This window comes from Glandiceps talaboti, chromosome 18, assembly GCF_964340395.1.
Source record: "Glandiceps talaboti chromosome 18, keGlaTala1.1, whole genome shotgun sequence".
NCBI classification, from domain to species: Eukaryota; Metazoa; Hemichordata; class Enteropneusta; family Spengelidae; genus Glandiceps; species Glandiceps talaboti.
In genome coordinates this window covers 4,276,453-4,302,500 of record NC_135566.1, presented here as the reverse complement: position 1 = coordinate 4,302,500, position 26,048 = coordinate 4,276,453, and the positions used below count along the sequence as shown (strand labels likewise).

The 26,048-nt window shown below is 35.9% G+C and overlaps 1 protein-coding gene across 6 annotated transcripts in view; it reads left to right on the top strand.

Annotated features, from left to right (window-relative positions):
* The first annotated feature begins 11,840 nt into the window (after positions 1-11,840).
* The window catches only part of LOC144448923 (autism susceptibility gene 2 protein homolog), a 145,390-nt gene continuing 131,182 nt past the window's right edge, over positions 11,841-26,048 (top strand). For all 6 annotated transcript variants that reach the window (XM_078139292.1, XM_078139293.1, XM_078139296.1 and 3 more), the window contains exon 1: positions 11,841-12,227. In XM_078139292.1, the coding sequence (XP_077995418.1) occupies positions 11,976-12,227 (252 nt within the window). In that variant the 5' untranslated portion in view covers positions 11,841-11,975. The remainder of the gene's footprint in view (positions 12,228-26,048) is intronic.

The window sequence follows — 26,048 nt, the reverse complement described above, 5'->3', positions numbered from 1 at the left end:
TGGAGGTATTGGAGAGACTAATATACCTCCATGGTTATATCCATTGCCATTGCTATATAAACCGTACACTCTCCACCGTTAGTGTAGGGTGCATGTATAAACCTTCAATAAACCACCCTGGAACTAACAAACATGAGAAGACACACTGTTGTCACGCCATTCAAGATACTCAAAGATAAGAGAACAATTAGTCACGTAGTTTGTACAAACATGTGTCACCTCGGCTGAATATATTAGTTGTGATCAACCCAAGCGCGACATTCGTGACACCAGAATATGACATGACATGTAAGAGTTTGATAAGACCTGTAAAAGATTATACAAATACCAAGCGGGGACTTTACTCACCTTGATGTGTTGGGATGGTCAGACGAAGGATAATTTCAACGTCGCGAGTTTGTTATTCCCGTTACCGAGGACCTCAGTTGTTTCTTTCCTTGCTTGTTTTCTAAAACTAATTGATTTTTGTCTAGTTAGGCTCTGTCCAGTTGTGAGTAATAAGAGTGTGATACGCGTACGTCTGAAGTTGTACATGTGTTTGTAACGTTAACAAAATTGTAGTGTAATGTCTTCATCAGTGCAAACCGTCTCGCGTGTATAGTTCCTATAATTACATGTTTTTTTCAATACCGTAAATTTCCAAAGAGAGTTTTGAAGGTGAATCATCGTTACAAAAACAGATCAGTTGAAATTTAAGTTTTGCGTTTACCTCACCAATTTTAATAATGACCGGTCCCTGAATGTGAAAGCTTAGTGACTGATGACATACAGTAGTTGTCTTTTGTGAATACGTTGAATGCCTGTGTAAGTAGCATTCTATTGTTGTTCCTAATCCCCGTCTCAAAAGATGTTTGAGGCATATGTATTTCAACCTAAGGCGTGGGGAAATCCGTCACCTTGAGCCATAGACCCAAGGGTCTATGCTTCAGCTAAACAAAATCACACCAATTAATTAACTTCCAATCAATATGTTTGTACTTGTAGGTCTTTTAAACTTTCTTATTTGAAAATAGCTAGCGAATATTCACTATGGTAAAGATGAACCCTAATTCTATCAAGGTGTAGCGTCGAAAACTCAAATTTCCAAACTTTCCAGGAAGACTTACCAAGTGACGGGGCACATGTCTGTTATGCAACAAGAAGCAATTACAAACTCTTCAACGAGTGTTTGGTATGCAATCGTCACATAATGACAATTCATTTATCTACTTAAGACTACCATGTGTTTAGTTAATTGTATAATGTTACAGACATAAAGACAGTAAGTCCTAAATCAACCGTCCTCGTGTGTTACCTTTATTTATGTCTCTAGACACAGAGTAGTTTGGGATAGTCCACGCATCGCATACTTGAACTCCCAAAGCGTGTGAAGAGATTCGCTATTTTTAATCCGTTCTTTTTGACACGGGATTTCACTAATCCTGTAACGTGGAAATCCCATTATGTGGAACTAATCCAGTTTATTACCCAATCAATAACTTTAGAGCGACACTTTCTTAAAACTTTTTATTGTCCATTTTCTGGTAACTTTCAAGTAGTTTATTGTGTCACAAGTTACTGTTCATCCACACCTGTAGTCGTAGTATAACGAACGTTATCTATCATTCATTACCTGTTTTAGAATAATAATATGACCGACATTATTTTGCCTGTGAGGGCGCTGTTCATCGCTATGTATCTCTAGAATACGAACCCTTTTAGCTATCTATTGACTAAGAACATTGCAATTACTTACAACTATCATAAATCAACCCATCGCAAAATTATATGTGAGAATTGTTTCCAGTCTAAGCTAGTCAAATTATGTCGTGTGTGTTGGTTAGATTTCTACTCAATGGTTCCTGTACTATTATACATTGTGTTATATAGACAGTTACTATTAGGGAGACTTACTATACCGTACATAAGATTCAAACTGAAGAATTAATGTCATGTGACAGAGGAATATATCGCGTTTGTACATACTGTTTATATACAGGCATCAAGTCGGTGTATACAGTGCAATCAAATACCAGCATACCACATGCACCATGACGTTTTGCGTATCATCCTGTGATGACTTACGCATCATTCTATGACATTTAGGTCAACTTTTTAGTGTCTTATTCCGTGACTTTGAACGTCCTAATCTGTGACGTTTTACGTATTATTCTATGACGTTTAGATCAACTTTTAGGTATTACTCCGTGACGTTTAACGTACAAACATGTGACCTTGTAGGTACAACGCTCTCACAGAACACAACAATAACAAACGTCAATAAAAGTAGGAGGTAAAATAAAAAAAAATCGCGCCAAGTTCATTGACAGTGACTCGTGCATTTCTAGTTCTAAACGCACATCTGGAGGGGGTTATCCCCAGGTTGTGTTCTTTTGAGGGGCGAAGATTAAAAATATCACCAAGTCCACCTCTCTACTTAAAAATGACCTGTCCCCCTTTAGAATAACTCACCACACTTCGCATTGGGGATTCAATAACATTCAATCGAGTTGGAATCCGTGGATTACCTTTCCTGCGGAAACTGCCGTAACCATGGTAACCGGTCACGTCAGAAAAGGGTAACAATACAATGGATGTCAAACAATATAAATATTGCACATCCCCCGGGAACTATTCAATTACGTTACATATTTCCGTCATTAAATTGTAAGATTGAACATTTCATGTTCGACGTGCTGAGTCATAACGGACAATATAGATGAGTTGCTTTATTGTACATTTCATTGTACATTTCACACATTGCACATTTCTCACAACATCGCGTCATCTAAGTATCAAACCCTTACACTATGGCCATCCTTTTCCCCCGGGACATAGAAAATACTGTGCCTACTCTTACTGCCCATCTGCTCATCGCAACATTCCATAATTCTAGATGTGTCCGCCATTACATTCGTTGATTGATACCTCTGAAAATTGTGCTCAATTCCCAAGTCATTTGTGGTGAAATGGGGACTATTACCTTTAATGATATGTTGGGAGAAATCAATGAATTACTAGAACGTCAAATAGCAATATTACTTAGTACCTACTACCAAACTAGAGATACTTTAGAGTTTCCCTCGATTTTTTTACGTCTCACCATTTTGGCATGAATTATACAAACAAAAAACAGACACTGATAGCGTACAAGTACATAAAATTATACATTTTGTCTCACAGTTAACACGAATCAACATCATTGTCAGACAAAGTTTAATCTCAAAACTGCTTATTTGTGTTCACAGTGTGATAAAAATATAACATTGTATGTGCATGTGCGCCATCAGTATCTGCATTTTGTTTGTGCAATTTGTAACAAAAAAGATGTTTTGTGAGACACACACAAAAAAATCGTGCCACCTAATACAAACTATACTCTCTCTGTAGTTTGGTAGTAAGTACCGGTGAAGCAAAGCCATAGCGGGTATAAATGTTGTTATAATTTCAAACATTTTTATTTGTAAATTAACTTAATCTTGCTGCTTTACTAACTAAAGGAACACGTTATCACAAAGTAGCAGTCTCTTTATTCAACCCACAAGGTACTAACCATAATTTTATTGAGGGAATGTAAACACTGATGATACTGCATTCAAAACTGAGCTACCTTGGGAGCATTCTAGCTCTCACGTATTACCATTTTGAGAATTGATCTCTTGTGTGTTAACGGTTTAATCTTTCATCTAGAATTTAAGCTTATAGTTGCAACTACTGGGTTATAAAATAAGATATGTCATCCGTAACACAATGTTATGAGGTCGCTGTTTTGGGATGGCTCCTTTCTCTGTCAATATTTAACTGATATATTATCTCACTTCTTTCTTCTGAATAAGGGGGAGGATTACCTTTCATGCGAGTACAGTGTGTTTAAAATGGCGTATAGCATACAACCTTGTTTTGAATATTTCAGAAAGTAGGGATTTTTAAAGACTTTATGGAAGGTAAACTGTTACTCTGTACGGTGCCTTGTTTCAAATACGTAATACACTTAATCATGACCCAGTTTCACTTCCTGGTAAGAAAAGAAAACTAGAAAACAGAGAAATGAGTGTACGTACCCGTAATTAGTACGTGACTATAATCATACATCATCATATATTGGTAATTAAAATGTAAGTGGAATTCATTTCATCTCTCTGAGGTTTGAACACATTATCACAACAGATAGATACGTGGAAACACTGTATTGTATAAACATGGTTCATTTATTTGTTTCGTTATCTTCATCGCCAGTTCGCTGCTATCATCCCGGGATTATTTTCTCGCAGGTTGCTATTACAGTTTTTACCGTACGTAGATTGCTGCAAGTGTGTGTCGAACTTGTCGGGCAATCTCGATGAAATGATTAGCGCCATCTACGGTTTGTCAAGGACTCTTTCGGATTATGTATACAATAACCAACCTGAAGCTGTAATTTAAGGGTTCGTCGCATCAACCGGCAACGCAGTAGGAAGTCCTCTGCGCGGAAGTCTCTTCCTGTCTAATATACAATATAAAATTCTGAGCCTTTTGTCAAATTCCTAATCATGAATATTCAAACTTACATTGTCTTATTTTCTCTACCATTATCTCAGATCATGATGATCATAATTTACGAATGATATAGGACGTCGACCTATACAGTAATTTTACTAAAATAATGTGTTGATTCAGACAAAAAGATATAGCAATATTAGTAAATTTTGTCAATCCACATGACGTCACATGTCTGTTTTACTGGCTACTGCTGTATTTCTTAAAGCCACTTCATTTGAGCTGGACTTCAGGATGAACATACACGTGCGCTAAAAAAGAGATAACATCTTTCATTACACATGAAAAAATAAATTAACGAAAATGAACTTCTTGATCAGGTAATTAGAGACCTAATATTATTATCCTTATTCGTAATTATCAACCAAATGAGGTACCGACTGTATTGTAGTGGCTATATCCAGGAATTCAATTGGCAAGGTCCGAAGATGTGTCAATATACTGTACATTATTTCACGATACTCAATGACTCAATGAAGAAAGTCTGTCTGTCTGTCTGTCTGTCTGTCTGTCTGTCTGTCTGTCTGTCTGTCTGTCTGTCTGTCTGTCTGTCTGTCTGTCTGTCTGTCTGTCTGTCTGTCTGTCTGTCTGTCTGTCTGTCTGTCTGTCTGTCTGTCTGTCTTACACACACACATACATACATACATACATACATACATACATACATACATACACACACACACATACATACATACATACATACATACATACATACATACATACATACATACATACATACATACATACATACATACATACATACATACATACATACATACATACATACATACATACATACATACATACATACATACATACATACATACATACATACACACGACACAATTAAATAAATAAATAATAAATACAAGCTGTGTTACATTTACGTGTTTTGTTGTATTGCAGGATACCAGCATTTCATAAATCTACCAGTTTATATGCAGGCTGCTATTTATACCCATTGTTAATACTCTATTTATATCTAACTAACGTAGTCAGGAAAAAAGTAACTGGTAAACACAAATGAACTCAATATATATGTATACACTACAGTTGTCTCTGTCTTTGGTAGATAGACAGACAGACAGACAGACAGACAGACAGACAGACAGACAGATATATAGATAGATAGATAGATAGACAGACAGACAGACAGATAGACAGACAGACAGACAGATAGATAGATAGATAGATAGATAGATAGATAGATAGATAGATAGATAGATAGATAGATAGATAGATAGATAGATAGATAGATAGATAGATAGATAGATAGATAGATAGATAGATAGATAGATAGATAGATAGATAGATAGATAGATAGATAGATAGATAGATAGATAGATAAATAAATAGAAAGGGGCAGGTGGATGGGTGGATGAATGAAGGTAGGAAGGAAGGGACGGACAGATAGACGGATATATAGATAGATAGACAGACAGAGAGACAGAGAGACAGACAGAGAGACAGACAGACAGACAGACAGACAGACAGACAGACAGACAGACAGACAGACAGACAGACAGACAGACAGATAGACAGATGGATAGATAGATATGTGTTCATACAAAATACTAGAGACGATATGTATCACATTTGGGGTCGCTGTCAGATTTGAAATATAATTAACACTATCAATGATTCCAGTCACGTCTACACGGTTGCTATACTCGGTTTACCCATTCTGATTAAAATGTGATCAAAGGAGGAGATCGGCTCCTTTCGTTTTTTTCTTCTCCTTGACAAGAGGTCGATATCCCGTTCATATTTACAATCGAAACCAGTAGACTTGAAACAGGACTTTGTTTAGCTCGGCAAATGTCTTACTGGTATTGCTACATTTTCTTTGTCTGGTCGCACAAAAGTTTTACTACCATATTGATACACTGCGTGTGATACTATAACTGGTTGTTACTCTGTAATTGTGTTGGTTTTTTTAGACCACCATTGTTTGTAATGTCTGAATATTCATTGAAGTAGAAATTGTTACATGTTATGATGATCGATCCGGTAAGACAATGACAACTCAAACAAACATATTCGAAGTAAGGTTTTTCAGGCTATCAATTATTTAAACAATAATGTACGCCCTCCCAGCCCATAAAGGACGAAAGCAAACTTTGAACGACATAATGGGCGAGGCGACAGCCGAGCCCATTATGGAGTGCAAAGTTTGCTTGAGTCCATTATGGACTGGGAGGACGTACATTATTGTTATTATTTTATAGTTTTGCCAATTCCAGTGAATTTGTAGACCGAGAAACGCAAAACAACGTATAATATACACAGGGCTGAACATCGTCTGCCATGTTCGGCCTGGAAGCTGAATACTAATCATAGCGACACACGTACGTACACGTACACACACACATACACTCCAATGAACTGCTGTGAACACAAATTTGTTTCATGAATGCGTTGTATTTTTAAACAGAGGAAATGACAATCATAAGTAACATCATGCATTTCGAAAAAATACCTAGGCGTATGAAGAAACAGAACAAATAAGCTTGTATTGTTATGCTCGTTCCGGGGCCACGATGCCCAATAACGGAGTACATTATCAGTAATAATGTACAGCGATGACGTCACAAAATTCACTGGAATTGGTAATGCTATAATATAATATATAATATTATGATAGCGTGCTTAGCTTCTCCACTCACGAAAAGAAGAACCAAGTTTGTGTTTCATTTTGGACAAATTTTATAAAATCGCCACCTATTTCTGTAATTTGTTAAGCATTTCAAGTACTGATTGTATGAGGGGGCTGAATTTCGTCCCGTCGATCATGATGGTGAGTTTGTTGCTATTACCTTTGAATGCATCTTTTCGCACTTTAGTGGTTTCTGAGAGCTCTCACTGTGCGACAGACTACAGGTGACTCTTCGGTTGACAACCAATTTAAAACGAAAGGTATATACAATTTAATGTCGTCTGGCCCTGGCTCAAAAATCTTTCTAACATTGCTACATTTTATCGTCTACAAAATATCGTCTGCCCAGATAACATTGCCACATTTTATCGTCTTCCTGGACAACATTGCTACAAATTATCGTATGGCGACAACAATCTTAATAACACAATTTAGCTATTTTTCATCGGCTGACTGGATTGCTAAGATTGCTACATTTCATTGTCTGGTCAGGCAAAAATGTACTAACATTGCTACATTTTATCGTCTGCCTAGACAACATTGCTACATTTTATCGTCTGCCTAGACAACATTGCTACAAGTTATCGTCTTACTCGACATCCGAAATCTTACTAAAATTACTACATTTTCTTGAGTTGCTGTTATCTTTGGAGAACGTCATTTATGTGTAATAAATATAAATAATTAATTAATTATTTGTAATTACCTTAATTATACTTAATGAATATTCAAGCAATGTAAACGGTACTCTAAACCGAACAAATCACTTACATAGTAACAATCTAGTATCACACAAACAAATGGGGTAATGTTACCAAAACTGTAAATCGAGATGAAATTTAGTGTTGCAAAGGTAGTAAAAATTGTCCAGTCGACTAGTCCAGACAATGAAATGTTAGTGTGGTAAGATATTTTTCGATCTCGACAATTACATGGGAGCAATATCAGAAAGTTATTTGTACAGGCAGACGACGTTGGGTTTCAGGTCAACTGGTTTCAATTGTATATATCTCGTGAATATACGATCTTTATCAATTAACGTAACGAAACCACATCGAAGACATAAATTCGTCAATTGTCATCGTGGTCCTCTACGTAACAATCTCCCTTCAAAATATCTCACACTTGGTGACTTGCATACTTATGCCTTGGTGGTGAAAGAAACTGGGAATCATTATGGGGTGGATGTTAGCATAGAATAGAATTTTAATAGAGCGAAATGGTATAGAATAGACAAGAGTGAACTAGAACCGCATAGAATCGAAAAAAAAATAATACAGGCGCGCACCAGAAATTTAGCCAGGGACAAAGCTTACACATTCTCGGAAGCCAGAGTACAATTTTAAAGCCTCTTACAGGCATATAACGGTGCGTCTTGGACGGTGCCGTAAAAGAGGCTGTTTATAGGGAAATCCAGTGATAACCAGAATGTGGAAACATCTTGTTTCTGTAACGACCCACTTTTATTTCAAGAGTGACGTATTATAAAGTTGAAAGTAAATGTGATGTATAATTGTATGTAGTGTAACATTATATGACTACCTAAAAATGTTATGCGAACTTAAAACATTGTGATGGCATTGAAACTCGATATATTTTTTATTGACGAAGTTAATATTGCTATGTATAAATTTTTAATAATTGTTACCCGACGCGCGCGACACAGTACAGAACACGTTCAGTTTTCTAGGGTGAACAACCTTTCATGTACTTGGTGGGACATAATAAAACATTGTCGGTCAATAATATTATTATTTTTCCAGTGGGGGTCCATCTCTATATTTATTTTGTGATTATCACATAGTGTTTGATTCATTTAGGGATGCATATATTATTTATAGAGCATACAGACGTATGTTTTATACTTTCTACTGTTTGTGGTAGACACTGGGGTGGGGGTGGGGGTGGGGGTGGGGGTAAACAGTCCAGGAAAACACCAGATCGACAACAAGTACAGAATTATAGAGTCTGGCCAGGGACCATAAAATCAATCAGTCCATTCAGGATCTAGGATGGCATCGATACCAATCTAGACATGAGAACATCGATGATGGAAGTTAAGTTACAACGAAAATCAGAAACCCTGAAACAAAATGTCATTAACATTGTTATATTTTATCGTCTGGCTAGACAAAAATCTTATCAACAGCGTTTCGTCAATCGTCTGGGTGACAAACATCTTTACCAATAAGCTTATTGTTACACTTTCTTTTCGTGAGCTACCGTTATCTTATGAGATTACCGCCAAATTTATATGTCCCTGGTAAACCTAAGGTTGGCGCATTCTTTGATATGTTTGAGACAGTAAATTGACTAAAATGTAACGATTGTAATTCAGTTCTTGTCGTGCCAGACGATAACATGTGGAAATAATTCGATTTTTTATGAGACAGACGAGAAAATTTACAACTTCAAAGAGATATTTTTGTCAAGCTAGGCGACGTTTTGTTTCAGGGTTTATGATTTTCGTTGTAATAAAACAAACCATCGTCTCGCTCAAGAAAGAGATTAGTTGACATTCTTATATTCTATTGTCTGACTAGACAAATATCTCACTATCATTGCTAAATTGTATCTCCTGGCTGGACAAAAATCTTCTTAACAGTGATATCTTATCATCTGGCACTACAAAATCTGAAGTACAATTGTTACATTTTAATCCATTGATATGCCTGATAAAAGCATATGTTGTTACAATGTATGTGATTTGGCAACAAAGTGCTAAGATAATGGTAACTCACACAAAGACAATGTAGCAATGTTTGTAAGATTTTTTGCTATGTCAAATAATGAAATGTAGCCATGTTTGTCAACATTTTGTTGTGTCAGACTCCGCTTTGTTTAAAGTCAGTCGGTTTCCATTGTAATACCTGTATCTCACGTCGTCAAGTGATGATGATTTCGTCACAATAGTATTGAGTAACCATGGTGACATTGTGGCTGACACTCATCGCTGATTAAGATCGATAAAGATTATGTTTATGAATGCGGTGTTTTAAAAATAAATAGTGGTGGTAGTTATGGTAACTACTAATGTGAAACGACGACGACGACGACGACGATGACGACGACGATGATGATGATAATGATGATATTATGATGATGATGATGATGATGATGATGATGATGATGATGTAATGTTGGTGATAGTAGTAACATGGTGGTTATGATAATAATGATAATGACGACGACGGACGATGATGACTTCGACTTCAAATATGACGTACTTATGCTGACGTGAATGAAACTTCCTTTTTCACTCGTATCTTTACAAAATGTGAACTTTCATTTAAATTATATTTCAATGCGAAGCCTTGAGTTCACTTCAGGCCACAAGTGACTGAAGATTGCACCTCTATCTATCTATCTATCTATCTATCTATCTATCTATCTATCTATCTATCTATCTATCTATCTATCTATCTATCTATCTATCTATCTATCTATCTATCTATCTATCTATCTATCTATCTATCTATCTATCTATCTATCTATCTATCTATCTATCTGTCTGTCTGTCTGTCTGTCTGTCTGTCTGTCTGTCTGTCTGTCTGTCTGTCTGTCTGTCTGTCTGTCTGTCTGTCTGTCTGCCTGCCTGCCTGCCTGTCTGTCTGTCTGTCTGTCTGTCTGTCTGTCTGTCTGTCTGTCTGTGACTTTTTCAATGCAAGATTGATGGTCAATGGTGGGGTGGGGTGGGGTTGACTGTACAGCAAGAGTCCCAGTGTGGAAATTTGAAAAGAATAAGCCATTATATATACGCATAAACACACAATATTCAATCGGGTGCTTCCAGTGTTTCTCTTATATGACTCGGAGAGTCGTGTAACGGTTAAAGTTAAACGACAACGATTCATCATATCGACATTTCGGAGTATTAATCGACTTGAAGAGTAAGCACAACACTTTCTTTTATAGTCACCATTTATATTAGCATTCGTATTATACTCCTAGTTGATGCGTGGAAGCAGTAGTTTATCTAAAAACAACTACAGCTTTTGAATAGGTTTTACCTGGCGTTGGTCGTGGAATAGTATTAAATTAATTCTTCGGTGTTTTTTCGTTTGGATAAAATGCCTCTGGAATGGTACGGACATATAGGCATGCAAACAAATTTATGATATTTAGAACGTCCTCGGTCGTGACAAACTTCCGATCGATCAAAAATTTATTTGTCTCTTGGGTATTTTTTCACATCATCTATGTCGCACAGCATGTTTAGGGCCGCCTCAGCAGTTGTTCTAATATCCAATATCTTATTTGACAGATGCAGAGTTATGGATATCTGTTGTTCTCAACATTGGGATAATTAAGCTTAGTAGTGTTGAGTTTTTCCATGGATGTACATGTACTAGGGACGGGGTGACCAACAGACAGACCACCCTGCTTTTGTCATATTTCACCGGTGGATTTTACTTCTTCTTTTCTTTGTTTTATTTTCTTCATCAACCAGAAGCATATCTGGTAATAGTGAAAGAGACGACCGAGTCATTCGTGAGACCAGATTGCAAATCTTTTGTGAGAGACTACATGTACTAGTGTACGCTTGCACGTTTTAGTACGTGCGGATTCCGGGGGAAGCAGTGGGCCTACGTTTTGCTGTCGGCGGAAGTACACACCGACCTACTTCTGTTGTGCACATATCTCTCCGCATTCAGGGTCAGAGGGTTTTTCAAGATCATGCCGATTCGTCGAGTACTCGCTGTGTATTTTTGTGTCATATTTGTCAATTTGCCCGACACATTTTGATCCAAAGTTGGTAAAGCGGTGAGTTTATAGTGCGTTGTTCGTCCCGAAGTCGATTTAGATGGAGAGCGACGCTAAACAGCGGTCACAGCGACACAAGAGACGTGAGAGAGCTGCCGAAATGAAGCAGCAACAGAAACAACAAAATCATAATGCTATTGGGAGCGGGGATGACGATGAAATGGAAACACCTTTACGAGAACGGGAAAGGTCGCGTCACAGACACAAGCGACGACGCAGTTCTAGCTCCCATGAAGAAGATATTATCGATGGATTTGCAATATCTAGCTTCTGCACACTGGGGGCACTAGAGGTACGTACGCTTCCGCACACACAAACCGCCTTTGTGGCTGGCATGTCATCCCCAAGTCACCCATATCGTAACAGAACCCCAAATTTAAACAATAATTTCACTAATTGGTTATTTATGACACCGTCTCTTCTGGTAATTTTGAAAACGGAAAACTATAAACGTATAACTCAAATGTATTATATATATTCCAGTGCCGTTGGATTGTTTTACACCTTCCACTAAAAACACACTTCACATAAGTTAGAGTGTGGCACTGAACAATCGCTGACAAGGCACGGCGATTGTGTTTAATTGCTCAACCCTTCAATCGAAACAGCTCAAATTATCGGTATTGCAGAAAGCCTAAATTGTGACTATCTCGAGTTTAGCGGTAAAGGCGGCAGCCAAGAGGTCAAAGACTCGTCGGCACTCTCAAATTCACCACAGACTCGGTAAATAACATAACAAACATGGCTGCCATGTTACAGAGAAATTTTCGAAGGATCTCAACAACAGTTAATTACCCGAGCCGATGATCACTTCACTCAGCACTTAGCCCCACGGATTTGAGCACGTTCGGTAACTTGACGAGAACACTGTCTGGTTGCTATTCGAGAAATAGTTGATGAGGATGAATTTAGACCCAGATACACAAAAATATAGACAACAATTTTGAGTACCGTTACATCTTCACTCGATAGGGTTTCTTGACACGTTTGTTTCATTCACTCGAAGTTTATGTACAGTTTTTATCAGTATAAGACTTTTAATTCACGTGCTAACTTGGAAGTTTATTCGTTTAGTGGTGTGAAATTTAGAGGAACATTTTCTAGCTAGTCGCGTTTTAGAACCGAAATTTCATAGGAAAATAAGAAAAATGTATTAGTTACACGAAGTGTTCTTTCAAGGTCGGTCACATCCAGCTGGAATACTCAATGCTAAGGTTAAAGTTCAAATTAGAAACAAAGGCAGTTAATATAGATTTCCGTGTGAGTGATTCTACGAGATCTGTACTTTCTTTCTGGTACTCTCTAAAATTAGGGTCCATATTGAAAATAACATGTTTGTTGCTGGTCTGTTGTATGAATGGACATCAAAAGGACAAAAAATAGATGAAATAATTGTTGTTCTGGTATTTGGAATTTATTTTTTTCCATGACTGAACATTTGCTGCCTTCTAAACTATACTTGAAGATATATACTGACTGTCCATGAACAAGCACTAAGCAGATGACCTGCAGATGAACTTCTGAATGTACTTGAGAAATTATTACATTATTTGGTTGTCTCTGATGTGATTTGTTCTGAAAATGGGGTTTATTTGAGTTAGCAAACCTAAATACAAGTGATGAGTCTTTCAGTGTAATTGCATGGTTTCCAAAATAGATAGCTTCATTTACGGAGACTTGAAAATCCTTCTAAATCCCATCTCTCAGGTGCATTGACACCTCGGATGTAGAAAGGTTTTGATGTCGGTGTAAATGCTAAGTGTGATGACCCCTGTTTTGATCTCATTGAGCCTGTCTCCTGTACTGAGCTGTGTGGCTCATCAAGAGGAATAATGTGAACTAACATAAAATTGGTCTTAATTTAAAGGTAGGAGTGTGAAATGTTTAATTTTGTTTATATTTGGTGCTTCAAACAGTGTGTGTGGTTCATTTTAAAGAAATAGCCATGAGCATAAAATTGGTCTTAGTTATGGTTAAGTGTTTAACCCTTTCATTCCTAGAGACGACATTGGAATAAATAGAAACTTGATTGTAAGAACATTTTCTAAAAATTTAAGAATATTACTTCATTGGGAAGTAATATTTCTTGAATTCTGATCTAAAATAAAGTTGATCTTTTTCCAAAAATTACCGAGAAACAAGAATTTTTGTTCAAAAATTTTGGCGGGAAAGTTTCTAGTCCTGAAAGGGTTAAGCATATTATTTTGAAAATATTTGGTGATTAAAGAAGAGGCAGTGATGTACTTGCAGATTCTGTCTGAAGGTAGGACAAGGGAGAGTAGATCCTGAATTCAAATAAGCTCTGTCTCTGGTACAACTCTCTGTACTGGTAGGGGTGATGTGAATGACAGGTACTAGCTACATATGAGGAGAGAGGATGGGGTAGTTTATTGGCAAGGATGGTTTTTACATGTCAACGAGTGTAGCCAAGAAAGGGTAGATTCCTTAAATTCCAACCTGTCCGACACCTACCACTTCAATTTCTGAATGACAGGTACACTATGCTAGTGAGACAGGAGGAGGGTAGGATGGGGGAGGGTAGGATGGGGGAGGGTAGGATGGGGGAGGGTAGGATGGGGGAGGGGGTGTAGTTTTACCAGTAGGATGGGTAGTAAGTTTACATGTGATACTCTAAAGGTGTAGAATAAGGGATAGTTGTGACAAGATTAAGATCTTTAATATCAGGTTTATGGAAGTGAAAGTCATTTGTTTTACTCATGGTGGTTTCACTCTTTTTCTAGGGAAAATTATGTGTCATTATATCTATAATCACTCTGGGTGAAATATGATTTTATGACGTGTACATACATATGCAAATAGTGGTAATAAGCATTGTGTTTCTCCCAGTGAATCTACATGTAGATAATAGTAGTATGAGCACATACAAAGGACAGTAGAACTCAAATTTAACTGCTACACATGGTAGTCAGATTTAGTCAAGTCAACTGTTTCATCTTCATATTTCAATCAATTTCCATTGGCCTATCAGACTACCACCTTGTAAATTTGGTAGGCTAGATACTTTTGTAGTCCTGTCCTGGACTGTTGCTAATTTATAGTCCTGGATATTATAAAGAGGGACATTGTGAAGTTACTTCAACTCAGAAACTGAGTAGTCCGTCAGGGCCTTGTCACTCTCTGTATACAGTGAACGTATGAGAAGATAGTGTGCTTTCCCTCCTCCCCTGAGGACAGTAAGAGAATCCAGGCTGTCAACTTCTTTGAATCAAGCCTAATGAATATATCAATAATTAAGAATGTTTCACCAGTTTGAGATACAAAATGTATGTGGTAGGTAGAGCCATTGTATTGATTTGCATCCTGCTCATTTATTAAATGAATTTTAATACGTTTCTGTTTAATTTGATTCTAGAATAATGTGACAAATTTAAATTGATTGTGAACAACTTTGGCAAGCCAAGCAATAGACATAAATTATGCACGATTTTCAAGAGTGCGTAGGGTTTCTTTTTGTAGCCCACCACTGAGTCAATTTACTAAATTTTGTTCTTCATAGCCAGGTTGTTATATCTGAGTGCTTAAAGTCCTAAGCATTTGCTCAAGCTTGCAGTGATATGTTCAGATTCAGTGCAGTCGATGTCTGAATGAAATAGCCCCCTAGATACACATATGATATACTGTTGTAATATTATATGGACAGGTAGTGCTTGTAGTCCTGGGTAGACTGGAAATCGTGTATGTGGGTAAAAATGTCCTCCCTATTCAAAATCTGAAGAGCTAAATTTAGAGGAATGCTTTGGTTGCTAAAGAATTAGATAGCTGAATTATATGTATGTTACATGCTAAAAATATACAAAGCTGTGAAGTTAGCAGTGATGACACTCAGTTACAATCTGTTAAAGTGAGTTCACACATTTTTATCTGTTGATTAATGTTATTAAATGAACCATGCTAGAGTACTGTGTCTGTCCTGATGAATGTGCAACAACATTGTAAGTTGACAAGTTGTCAGAAAAATGGTCTTGGTTATGTACAAGTGTATTTCCGGGGGGGAATGATGGTGACTGTAATGTGACTACGTCACTCAAAAGATTAGTTTGATAATATATATGGTACTTGCTACCAGACAATATGGTCATTTTGTACGTCTGTTTAAAAGTGGTACCTTGATGATGGTCAACACTTTAAACTTCAAGGCATGTATGTAAACTATGTTTACTTGTCTTTCACTGCAAATACATGTCGTGTGCAGTTGAGTTAAAAATGGGCATTTGTAACCCTACTGCAAATACCAGAAGTGAGCAATCGAGATGGAAAATGTACATATGTGGCACATTTTATCAGCATTTGTGGGTTTAGAAATCAAGTGGCTGGGTAAAGAGTTCAATCATTTGGGTGCATTGTATTTTAAAACAGACATTAGTAATACTGAACCATAATAGAGTTGAAATTATTGAAGCCATACATTGTATATTACATAAAAATGAGACAAAGGGAGTTGGTGTGTTTACTCAGCTAATTTCAGTTTCAAAAATCTGATTGTGAGTAAAGTCGGACCTGAATCTTGCACATTTATTTTTTATAGGAAGTTTAGAAATTAAAAACAAAATATATTTTGTACCAGGAAACAGTATAGTGTGTTCAGAAATGATTACATCTAAACTCAAGTATGGATACTTCCCTTTCAGTTGAAAAACCTAGAATTTTAAGAGGAAAATAATCATGTGGACATTTTTATGGGTGACAGTACAGACACTAGAAATAAGTGATATTTAGTTAGATTCCCTTATCAGTTTTCAACTGTAATTGAATGTTTGTCTTGTTACCCTTCCTTTGACATTTCGTTAGGCTTTGTTAATGAATGGACATCATTAGAGTGTTATTAATATTCATGGCCTGGGGAGTTTGAATTTCAGGTGTGACACTGTTTGCCAATGCCATTATCTTATCTGTAGTAGAAGCCCATGTACCAAAATGGAACAAATGCAATGTAGCCTAACTCTATCTTGTACAGTATTTTTTGGAGGGGATGGTATTCAAATGGGTAAAATATAGTAGTTTCTATGAATATTATTTTAGAGTTGCTGCCTGACCTTCCCACCCCTTCCCCCACCCCTAATTGCAAGTATGGAAAGCTATGCAATGTTCCCAGATTTCCCGCTCTGTTACCAGGATTAAGGTTAGTATAGATGACACCACCAACAGTGTATTTTGTAAGGATGGTATCATAGTGGGTAAAATGTACTGGAGTTTTCCAAGAAGTTTAGTTTCTCCTGTAAAAATATGGTGCAAGGCATGGGAATATATGCAATTTATACCAGATTTCTGTCTGTTACCAGGGTTACCAAACCTTAGCAAGAACTCTGTACTGTTATCTCATTAAGGGAGACCCCAGTGAACTGATAAGTGTGCTTAGATTGATTTTGACTTCTAATTTAGCCATTGTTTTGTGTTAGATTTAAAGGCCATGTTGGATTGGGTTTAAGATTGAGGTTAGAAAAATATATGTATCGGTAGTTGTCTGGCTGAGGTATAGAAAAAGTTGGTCTTGAATGAGCAAAAAAAATAAAATTTGTCTCCACTGATACGATAGCATTAGACTATGGGATTCAAACATTGGACTTGAACTAAAACTGACTGTGAACTTGTATATATTGTACATATATATTGAATAAGAATTGAATTATGAATACCAGCCCTGCTGAGTGTAATGTATGATTCCCATGACATATTGCAGTAAAAAGGAGTTCATGTGTACAGGCATTGTTAGGAGATTATAGCAATGATAATAACGATATACACATGTAGAATCAACTGTTTCATTTGTTCAGGTTCCTATACAAGCCTGTCAGCGTGACACTTTGGTATTCAAACTTGCACCTTTTAAATAGAGGCAGCTGTCTGTAAATAAATCGAGTAAAACTTCAATTTTTGATTTGATTCGATACAAGCAGTAGTGAAATATTAATGGTCCTGTCTAGATTTGTCATCAGTAATTTGTGAAATGCACGACAGAGCCTGTGCCTGTTATGTTTCGTTTTAATAGTCTTTTATTCAAGATATTCCATGATGTGTAGAATTAAGATTTAGTGTTTGTCAAAATGATGTGAATTATACAGAAATCGAATGTGGGTTTCCTGGTTGTCTGTCTAATGTTTCCCCAAGACTACAGATTGAATTGTTCTGTGCATACTAATGAAAACGATGACATAGTGGACTTTGGATGTTTTCTCCAACGTCTCTTTTTCACTAAAATGAAATCCCAACGGAGAGACTCGCCAATCTAGGCTTTCAATGTATCACTACTTTAATCAGTTGAGTAAAAGATCTTCAAAATTGCTGAAAATTTAGTCGTCGGTGAATTCAACACCCCCTCACAAAGATATCATATTCTTGCGGTAAACTCTCCCTCACTACAGTTTGAAATTATGTAGAGATCTGATAATTTTAAGTGTTGTTTTCCTACAAGAATTTATGATGTGATTATTTATAGATTAAGTCAAATTCAGTTTTGTCGTGGGAGTATGTGGTAAATTGATCGCTGGTCACACTTGTTTTTATCGAAATGATTATGATTGTCTGGGTTGTTTGATTCCTATGTGCAAGAGGAAGCATTTTGAATATAAGTTGACAACATATGACATCACATCAAATATTCATAGCAATTTCCATAAGTGAGAAATTATGTTGTTATTCATTCGAATACTAGTATATTGTCTTTGCCCAGGATGTAAACCCTGTTTGTTAAGAAATCTGCTTTAACTACAGAGCTTCACTTTACAATATAGCTGTCCTTAAAATTAGCATGAGTAAGAATTAGGAGTTGGTTTGTCTGAAATCCCCATGGTGGCACAGAATTAACACATACATTTCTTCATGAATATTGCATTTTACACATTACATGAAAGCTACACACATTCTGACTTTTGTGAGAGTTGCTCAGGAGAAGTGCAAAGGAGCTAAACAACTATGTTTACTTGATAAAGAATTGGCCTGTCTATACCCATCAGCTAACCTGTAGTAGCTGACATGTATACCACTGATTAATTATGTTCCATGTCATTGTAATACAGCAAAGGTTTTGCCTGTGCATAGAGACTGTCCGTGTAATGACATTATCAGAAAATTACAGATTTACACACGTAATCATACACTTAAGTTGCAGTTTGATACATAGTTTTGTGCATATATGTTACTGTAATGCCAACTCAAATGTGAAAAATGTTATACAAACAGCTTTCCCCTGTGTGTGGAGAGGGTTAATCAACTTGCAGTTTTTGTGCAATTATATGTACTGCTCCAATTTGAACTCAGGTTTGAGAGATGTTACACAAACTACATAAGATATACATGTACATGGGGATGGTGAAACTAAATTGCAGTTTGATGCAATGTTTGTACATTTAGGTAAATGCTACTGTATCACGTGAACTCAATTTTTACAGGTATGTCATGCAAATATCTTGTTAAAGACTAGGTATGTTTGGTACATTTTGCAAGAAGTGCACACTGTGAATTACTTGTGACTGTCTTGCCTTGCTCTTACAGTATGATTTTAAGGTCATCATATAAAAGCCAGAGGTTCTGCCAGGTCTTTTTTGTTGCTTCGTTGTTTGATTCGAACAAACTGATTTGGAGTGTGTGCGTATCAAGGGTGTTTGTATTTTTGGGTGCATTGTTAGCAGTCTATTCAATTATCACAAATGAATCCAGTGAGAGTTGATAGGGCTGGCTAGTGAAAACAATGTACAGTTGTCTGTTTGCCAGCAGTTTGCTTTGAAAACATACTATTTACAAGGACACAAAAATCAACTAGTCAAATTGCCAACACTTTACAGAGCTTAACAAGTGTAAGTGGAGGCATTAGGTGGCCATCCTTGACAGTAAAAACAACCTATAGTGAAGGATTGCGGAGAAGAGAGAAAATGTAAGGTTATTCAGAACGCACTCTACTGAGTACCTTTTGAATTGCAAATTTATGCATGCCACAATAGTGTTTATTTGTTGCCTCTAATCGTCCTTTTCATGCGAGGTTGTAAGTTTCAAATTTGTGAGTAACGGAAAAACGATTACTTATAGTGACTTAAGTGTTGAGATTGATTGCAATTTTCAATGTCTCTTGTAATATTTGTATGGCTAGTAGTGTTTTTTGGCCAATGTTTTCGACCTGTGGTGATAAGGAAAAGGAAAAGGATATCTAATGAATAGATCCCAATATGTTATCATTTATAAATAAAATTGATAAATTATCACGATTTTATGGTAACCCTGGTGATGTGATTTGTAAACTCAGATTTTATTTATGGATTCTTATTGGCCATTACAAAAGGAATCAAGTGATTTTGCTAACCTTTGATGATGGAGAAAGGGAAGTGTGGTGAATTCAATGTAGCTCGACATAATTTGTCACAGTTTATAAATTATCACAATTTAGTGGATACGATTCATTAACTCTGATTTTATTTTACTGATTCTTATAGACAATGACAAATGTGACAACTGACTTACATGTAGTGTACACACACACTGTAAGTGAAAGTCATTTGAAATGTTTAAAAAAAATTCTGCAGTTAGTACTGTACAGGGTCTCCAGACTAGTTTTGCACCTCATGGGTTCTTACAAGGAAATTGATTTGAATAAAAAAATATTTTTTTCAAATTTGGAATAGTGTCTGAAATATTTTGATGTTATCAGTAGTGTAGATGAAAACCTACAGGCAGCCCTTATGTTAACTATTTAATCAATAGAAGGAGTTTGTACAAAACTATATTTATAAAATTAATATTTGATAAAATTGCTAGATTTTAAATGATCATAATTTCCATAAATAGAGTGTGTTCCAATTGGAGATATTCTTAATTTTATTAGTTTCTTCTTTATGATGTTTTATAGTTTGTTTTCATTTTTCTCTCTAAATTGATAATTTGTATGTGAAGTCAAAATGTGGAGTTTGAGGAAACCAGCTCCCACTGTCATTATGGTTCAGAATGTCCTTCATTTGTGTCAACTGATATGAATGAGTTATAGCAGTACTTATTTGTCTTTCACTCTTTGTTGATTTTGTCCATAAGTTATGTATTTTATTCTGTCACAGAATCAGATCTTTTTTGCACACTTGTGATAATTTAGTTATAATTATAGTACCTGTCTGAATTCACATTAAGTAAACACTTACAAACAACTGCCAGGATTACCAAAAAAAGTTCAAAGATGACATATACTATAGACCCAGTGAAATGTTCATTTTTAGTTCTTCATACTCGCAAACAATCGCTAAGACTACAGAAATGTTCAAATATGACATTAAATTGAAGCTGTTTTATCATGTATTGAAAAAATAATGCAATGAACATATTACATAGATAGTGAATTGTTATTTGGATCTTAAAATGTACTCTGTTCTTTTTAAAGCCACTGAATGACCAGAGCAAATGATAAGAAATTTGTCAGATAAATATGCCCAGTTGTGAAAGAGCTACTGTGATGGATTAATACATGTATTTGCTCAAGGCTGCAAATCTCACTGCTATACTGTTATCTTCTATTACCAGATCTAAGTTTAGATAAATGGGATCCATTTTTGGGAGTAAGGAAATGTTATGCCTAATTCTTTACTTTCATATAATTTGAATTTAGCCAATTGAACAATTAGAAAAAAAATATTGTACAGTAAGTGAAAATGAAGCTATAATTACTAATACTTATATGGATGGTAAAAAATTGGCATACTTCATCATGTTCTCTCTGTGTGTATATGCAAAATGCGTGATATGATATCCCATTCCGTCTCAGGTGTAACAGTGAAAGATGAATTGATTCGGGTTTCAATAATGATCTAGAGAGAGCAGTATAGGTAACATCGTCAGTGGTATTGCTTTGCATACACCAAAATTAAAATTCATGTCATACGTGTGTGTGCGCTAGTACACACTGTATATCTGTGAATGGATTTTTGTACAAGAACAGAGTAGACATTTCTGTTAATGTGTACATGTAGATTGCCAAATGTGATAAAACAAATGGATCGCACAGTAATATAGAAATATTGGCTGTACTAAAATGTTGAATGTCACTTGGATATTATTTCAGGCATGTTTTGAAAAAAAGTAGATTTTAGCGTCGTGGTAATAGATGGTATATTTCCTCAAAAAAAAATGTTGCATATTTAGTTATTTTTTATTTGTGGGTAGGGATGAACGGTGGTGGTGGTGGCAGTGATAAAATTTCTTGGAAATCTCAGTAGAGTCTACATCTGATATGGTCATAACAGAATATCTTGGTTTACATTTCTAGTTTATTGATTTAAATTCATTGTTATAAAACATATGCTGTGAAACGCATGGTGATGATTGAAAATTTCTGTGAAATGTTAAAGATATTTCAATGTTAGTAATGAATGTTGAATAACAATGCTAGATTTTAATGCATTTGTGATATTCCAGACAAGGTACATGTACATGTACATATACATATATGTCAATTAACCGTACACTTGAAACTCTTCCACTGACAAATAAGAATAAATGGGTGAAATAAAACGACTTAAAAATAAAATGGAAGTCACGTTTGGCATTTTCAGTATATGTAATACATACAGTGATCATATGTGTGTGTCTGTACCGTAGGTTGCCTTCTTCCATCTGTTTCGCTTTATGTAAAATGTAGTGATATGCCTCAGGGCTGTAATCAGTATATTGTTGAGGTTTTGTGTAGCAATAGCAACAGTCGTTTGTTCTCAATTTGTGATAAAAAACTTGAAAAGGGAGAAAAAACAGAGAAGATGATATTGAGATGAGAAACTTCAGCAGTGCGTCTTTTTTTTTTAGGGTAAATGATAAAACAGACATTCTATCTTATTCTATCTGTCAAAGTTATCATAAATTTGCTCTACAACCTGATAATTGTAAACTACACTGTTAAAACTGTTGACTACTGTGTTATCAACTGATATTCTTGTATTTGGAAAGGGCAGTGAATAGAACAAATCTACCCGAATTCCTCAATTTTTTCATGGCTTCTCTTCCAAAATGAAGACCAAGTATATACATGTATGACACCCACATGATGGATTCCTCCTTTGAAGTGTATTAAATCTACCTGAGTTCTCACATTTTTCAGGGCTTCCCTTCCAAAATGAAGACCAGTATACATGTATATACGACACCCACATAATGAATTTCTCCCTTGAAGTGTATTAAATCTACCCGAGTTCTCACATTTTTCAGGGCTTCCCTTCCAAAATGAAGACCAAGTATACATGTATATACGACACCCACATAATGGATTTCTCCTTTGAAGTGTATTAAATCTACCCGAGTTCTCAGATTTTTCAGGGCTTCCCTTCCAAAATGGTGACCGAGTATATAGGACACTCATATAATGGATTTCTTCTTTGAAGTAGTGTATTAAATCTACATGTACCAGAGTTTCATAAGTTTTTCAGGGCTTCCCTTTAAAAACTGAAGATCAAATATAACACCCACGTAAATATTACCAGATTTCTTCATTGTATATCATGTGCATTGTAAAAAGAAAACCACTAATAGTTATCTGAAGCAAAGCAAGACAGACTGTCTTGACAAAGCCATTTTGTGCTGTCATTGAAACTCCAAAAGAGGTCTGTCACATACTAAATTGTAGTTTGATCTGTCTGTATTGTTTTCTCTCACAAAGCTAGAGCCATTCTGTTTAGTCTCAGACCAGGCAAGTAATATGCTGTGCAATATGTTGACATACATTTTAGAACTACATGTAACTATACACACATTCTGAAATTATGGGCGTAGACAACTCCTTGGCATATTTGATGGATAATTTGGTACAGATTTATACAAGGTTTACTTCAGGTTTATTTAGCTCTAATCCTGCTTCATCCAATATCTTTACATGAACTTGTCCTGAAGTGGTAGATGCAAATTACAATTCTAATTTATAGAACAAATCATTTTTCTTCTTCAAAAAATGTATCTCAGCTCTTTTCATTCAAAGTTTCCTTGTTGGAGTTCTAAGATGTTCTGTATAACGTTTTTTAATTTGTGTGTTTGTGTATTTATTTTATATATACCATTGTGCAGATTATGTGTTTAATACCATGGTGTAATTCTAGGTATTTTCTTAAACCTGCACTAGTAGTAAGTGGAGTGTTACTTTTCGATCAGTGAACCAACTGATAATTGTCAAATTTCAATAAGTAATTAGAGGTTGATTATATCCAGAAGTAGTAGTACTGTAGCAGGTTGTAATTGTGATCATATTGGTATAATGATTTTAGTCTGCGGATCCAAAAATCCAGAAGCTGTTTTTCATCTTGTGGCAGATCTCATGAGACCCCCCCTCCCTTCCTGTGAGCCATTGCATTCATAAAACCACTTGAGGGTGGTCAAACTGAAAGTGTCAAGTGCTTAGCAACACTATTGTTCTCAACATCATGTCACACATGGCTACGGCGAAAGCTTGACCATGATCACATGTTTGACAACCAATACAAGACATAAAATCCCTTATTTGATTATTGCACTATATGTTACATGTACCAGCTAGACAAAATATATTTATCCACAGGTGATTCAGTACAGTTTAGGGAGTACAATATTACAAGCAAGTCATCACTTCTTACAAAACAGTTTCCAAAAAAATGTTTCAGCTACAGGTAGTGCACCTGTACGTCTTTATTAGCCATTAGATAGCATGTTTGTGATGGTCAATATATTAACATACAAATGTTGATTACATGCATTGATAATTCCCATGATGCAGCAGCTGTATTGCAATCAATCATGTGCTGCACTGCATTATGGGAAGTAGTCAATCATACAGTCACATGGTATATGTCTGGTGTGGTATTCCATCATATGTAGAATCTCTTTTGTACTCGTACAGTAGTATTTTGTCAGTGTTTGCTAATGTATGGCTATGATACATGTATACGTAGGTATTCTACTGTACAGGTACATAAAAATATATACATACTTTCGTACATGGTCTGATTACTGTAGACATATTATACCTCACCAACATTTTTTGTTTAGGGTGGTGCATGTAAGTAGGTGAAATCTCCCCAGGCTGCTCCCACCAATGTCTGCGCAACTCTAAAGGATTCATAGAAAGCATTTACATCTCATCAGATGTTACCAGACGGGTTGTATAGAACAGTAGGCATTACATAGATTGCTCACAGCTGTATTACATCTACATTTATCACAACTATGTACACTGTATGCTAAATCTGTACTAGAGTAGTTGACGTGTGAATGATTTCCAGTGTGTCCTCGGCAAGTGTTCCTGCTAAGTTATATCTTTATTCATTCCCAAATTAGACAAATGTTTGCTTTGTGAAGCTAATGATTAAGGATAATCACTTTTGTGTTGTCATAGGGGTAACACTTACAGTTAAAGTAACTCAGACGGTGTTTATGATAAGGTTTGGGGACTTTGGTAATACTAATATATAGGGAGAATCTAGTATAATACATGTAGATCTGTGCTTTTGTGAGTGTGTGTGTGTGTGTGTGTGTGTGTGTGTGTATGTTTGTGTATGTATGTATGTATGTATGTATGTATGTATGTATGTGTGTGTGTATATATGTATGTATGTATGTGTGCTTGTGTGTGTGTGTGTGTGTGTGTGTGTGTGTGTGCGTGAGAGAGAGTGCGTGTATGCAAGTGTGTATGTGTATGTGTGTGCATATGGAGAGGTGAGTGGTAGCTTTTGTCTAAGTTTTATTAAGATTCAGGTGAACAGATTTTAACGGAAACATTGTTCAATGAAAAAAGGACATGAATATATATATAGAAGAGAAAAATCTAGAAGTCTTGATTGAAGTAAGAATGTTAAAAACAAGGCACGGTATATACTGATGGTAGAAATGGAGAAAATACTGATGATTGTTGTTTGAGATTTCTGAGGTTAAACAAATCAATGGTAGACATCGAAAGAAAGGAGGAATGGGGCAAAGTTTGGTATTGGATTGTGGAAAAATGAGGAGAAACTTTAGCATGGTGGCGAAGTTTGATATTGGCTTATGGAAAGATGGGGAAAATTTCTAGCATGATGACAGAGATAAATAGTGAAAAATAATTGATGGATTGCAAAGGAGAAGGAATACATGAAAGTATGCAAGTGGGGATAAATATATGTATATGTAGTGGAAA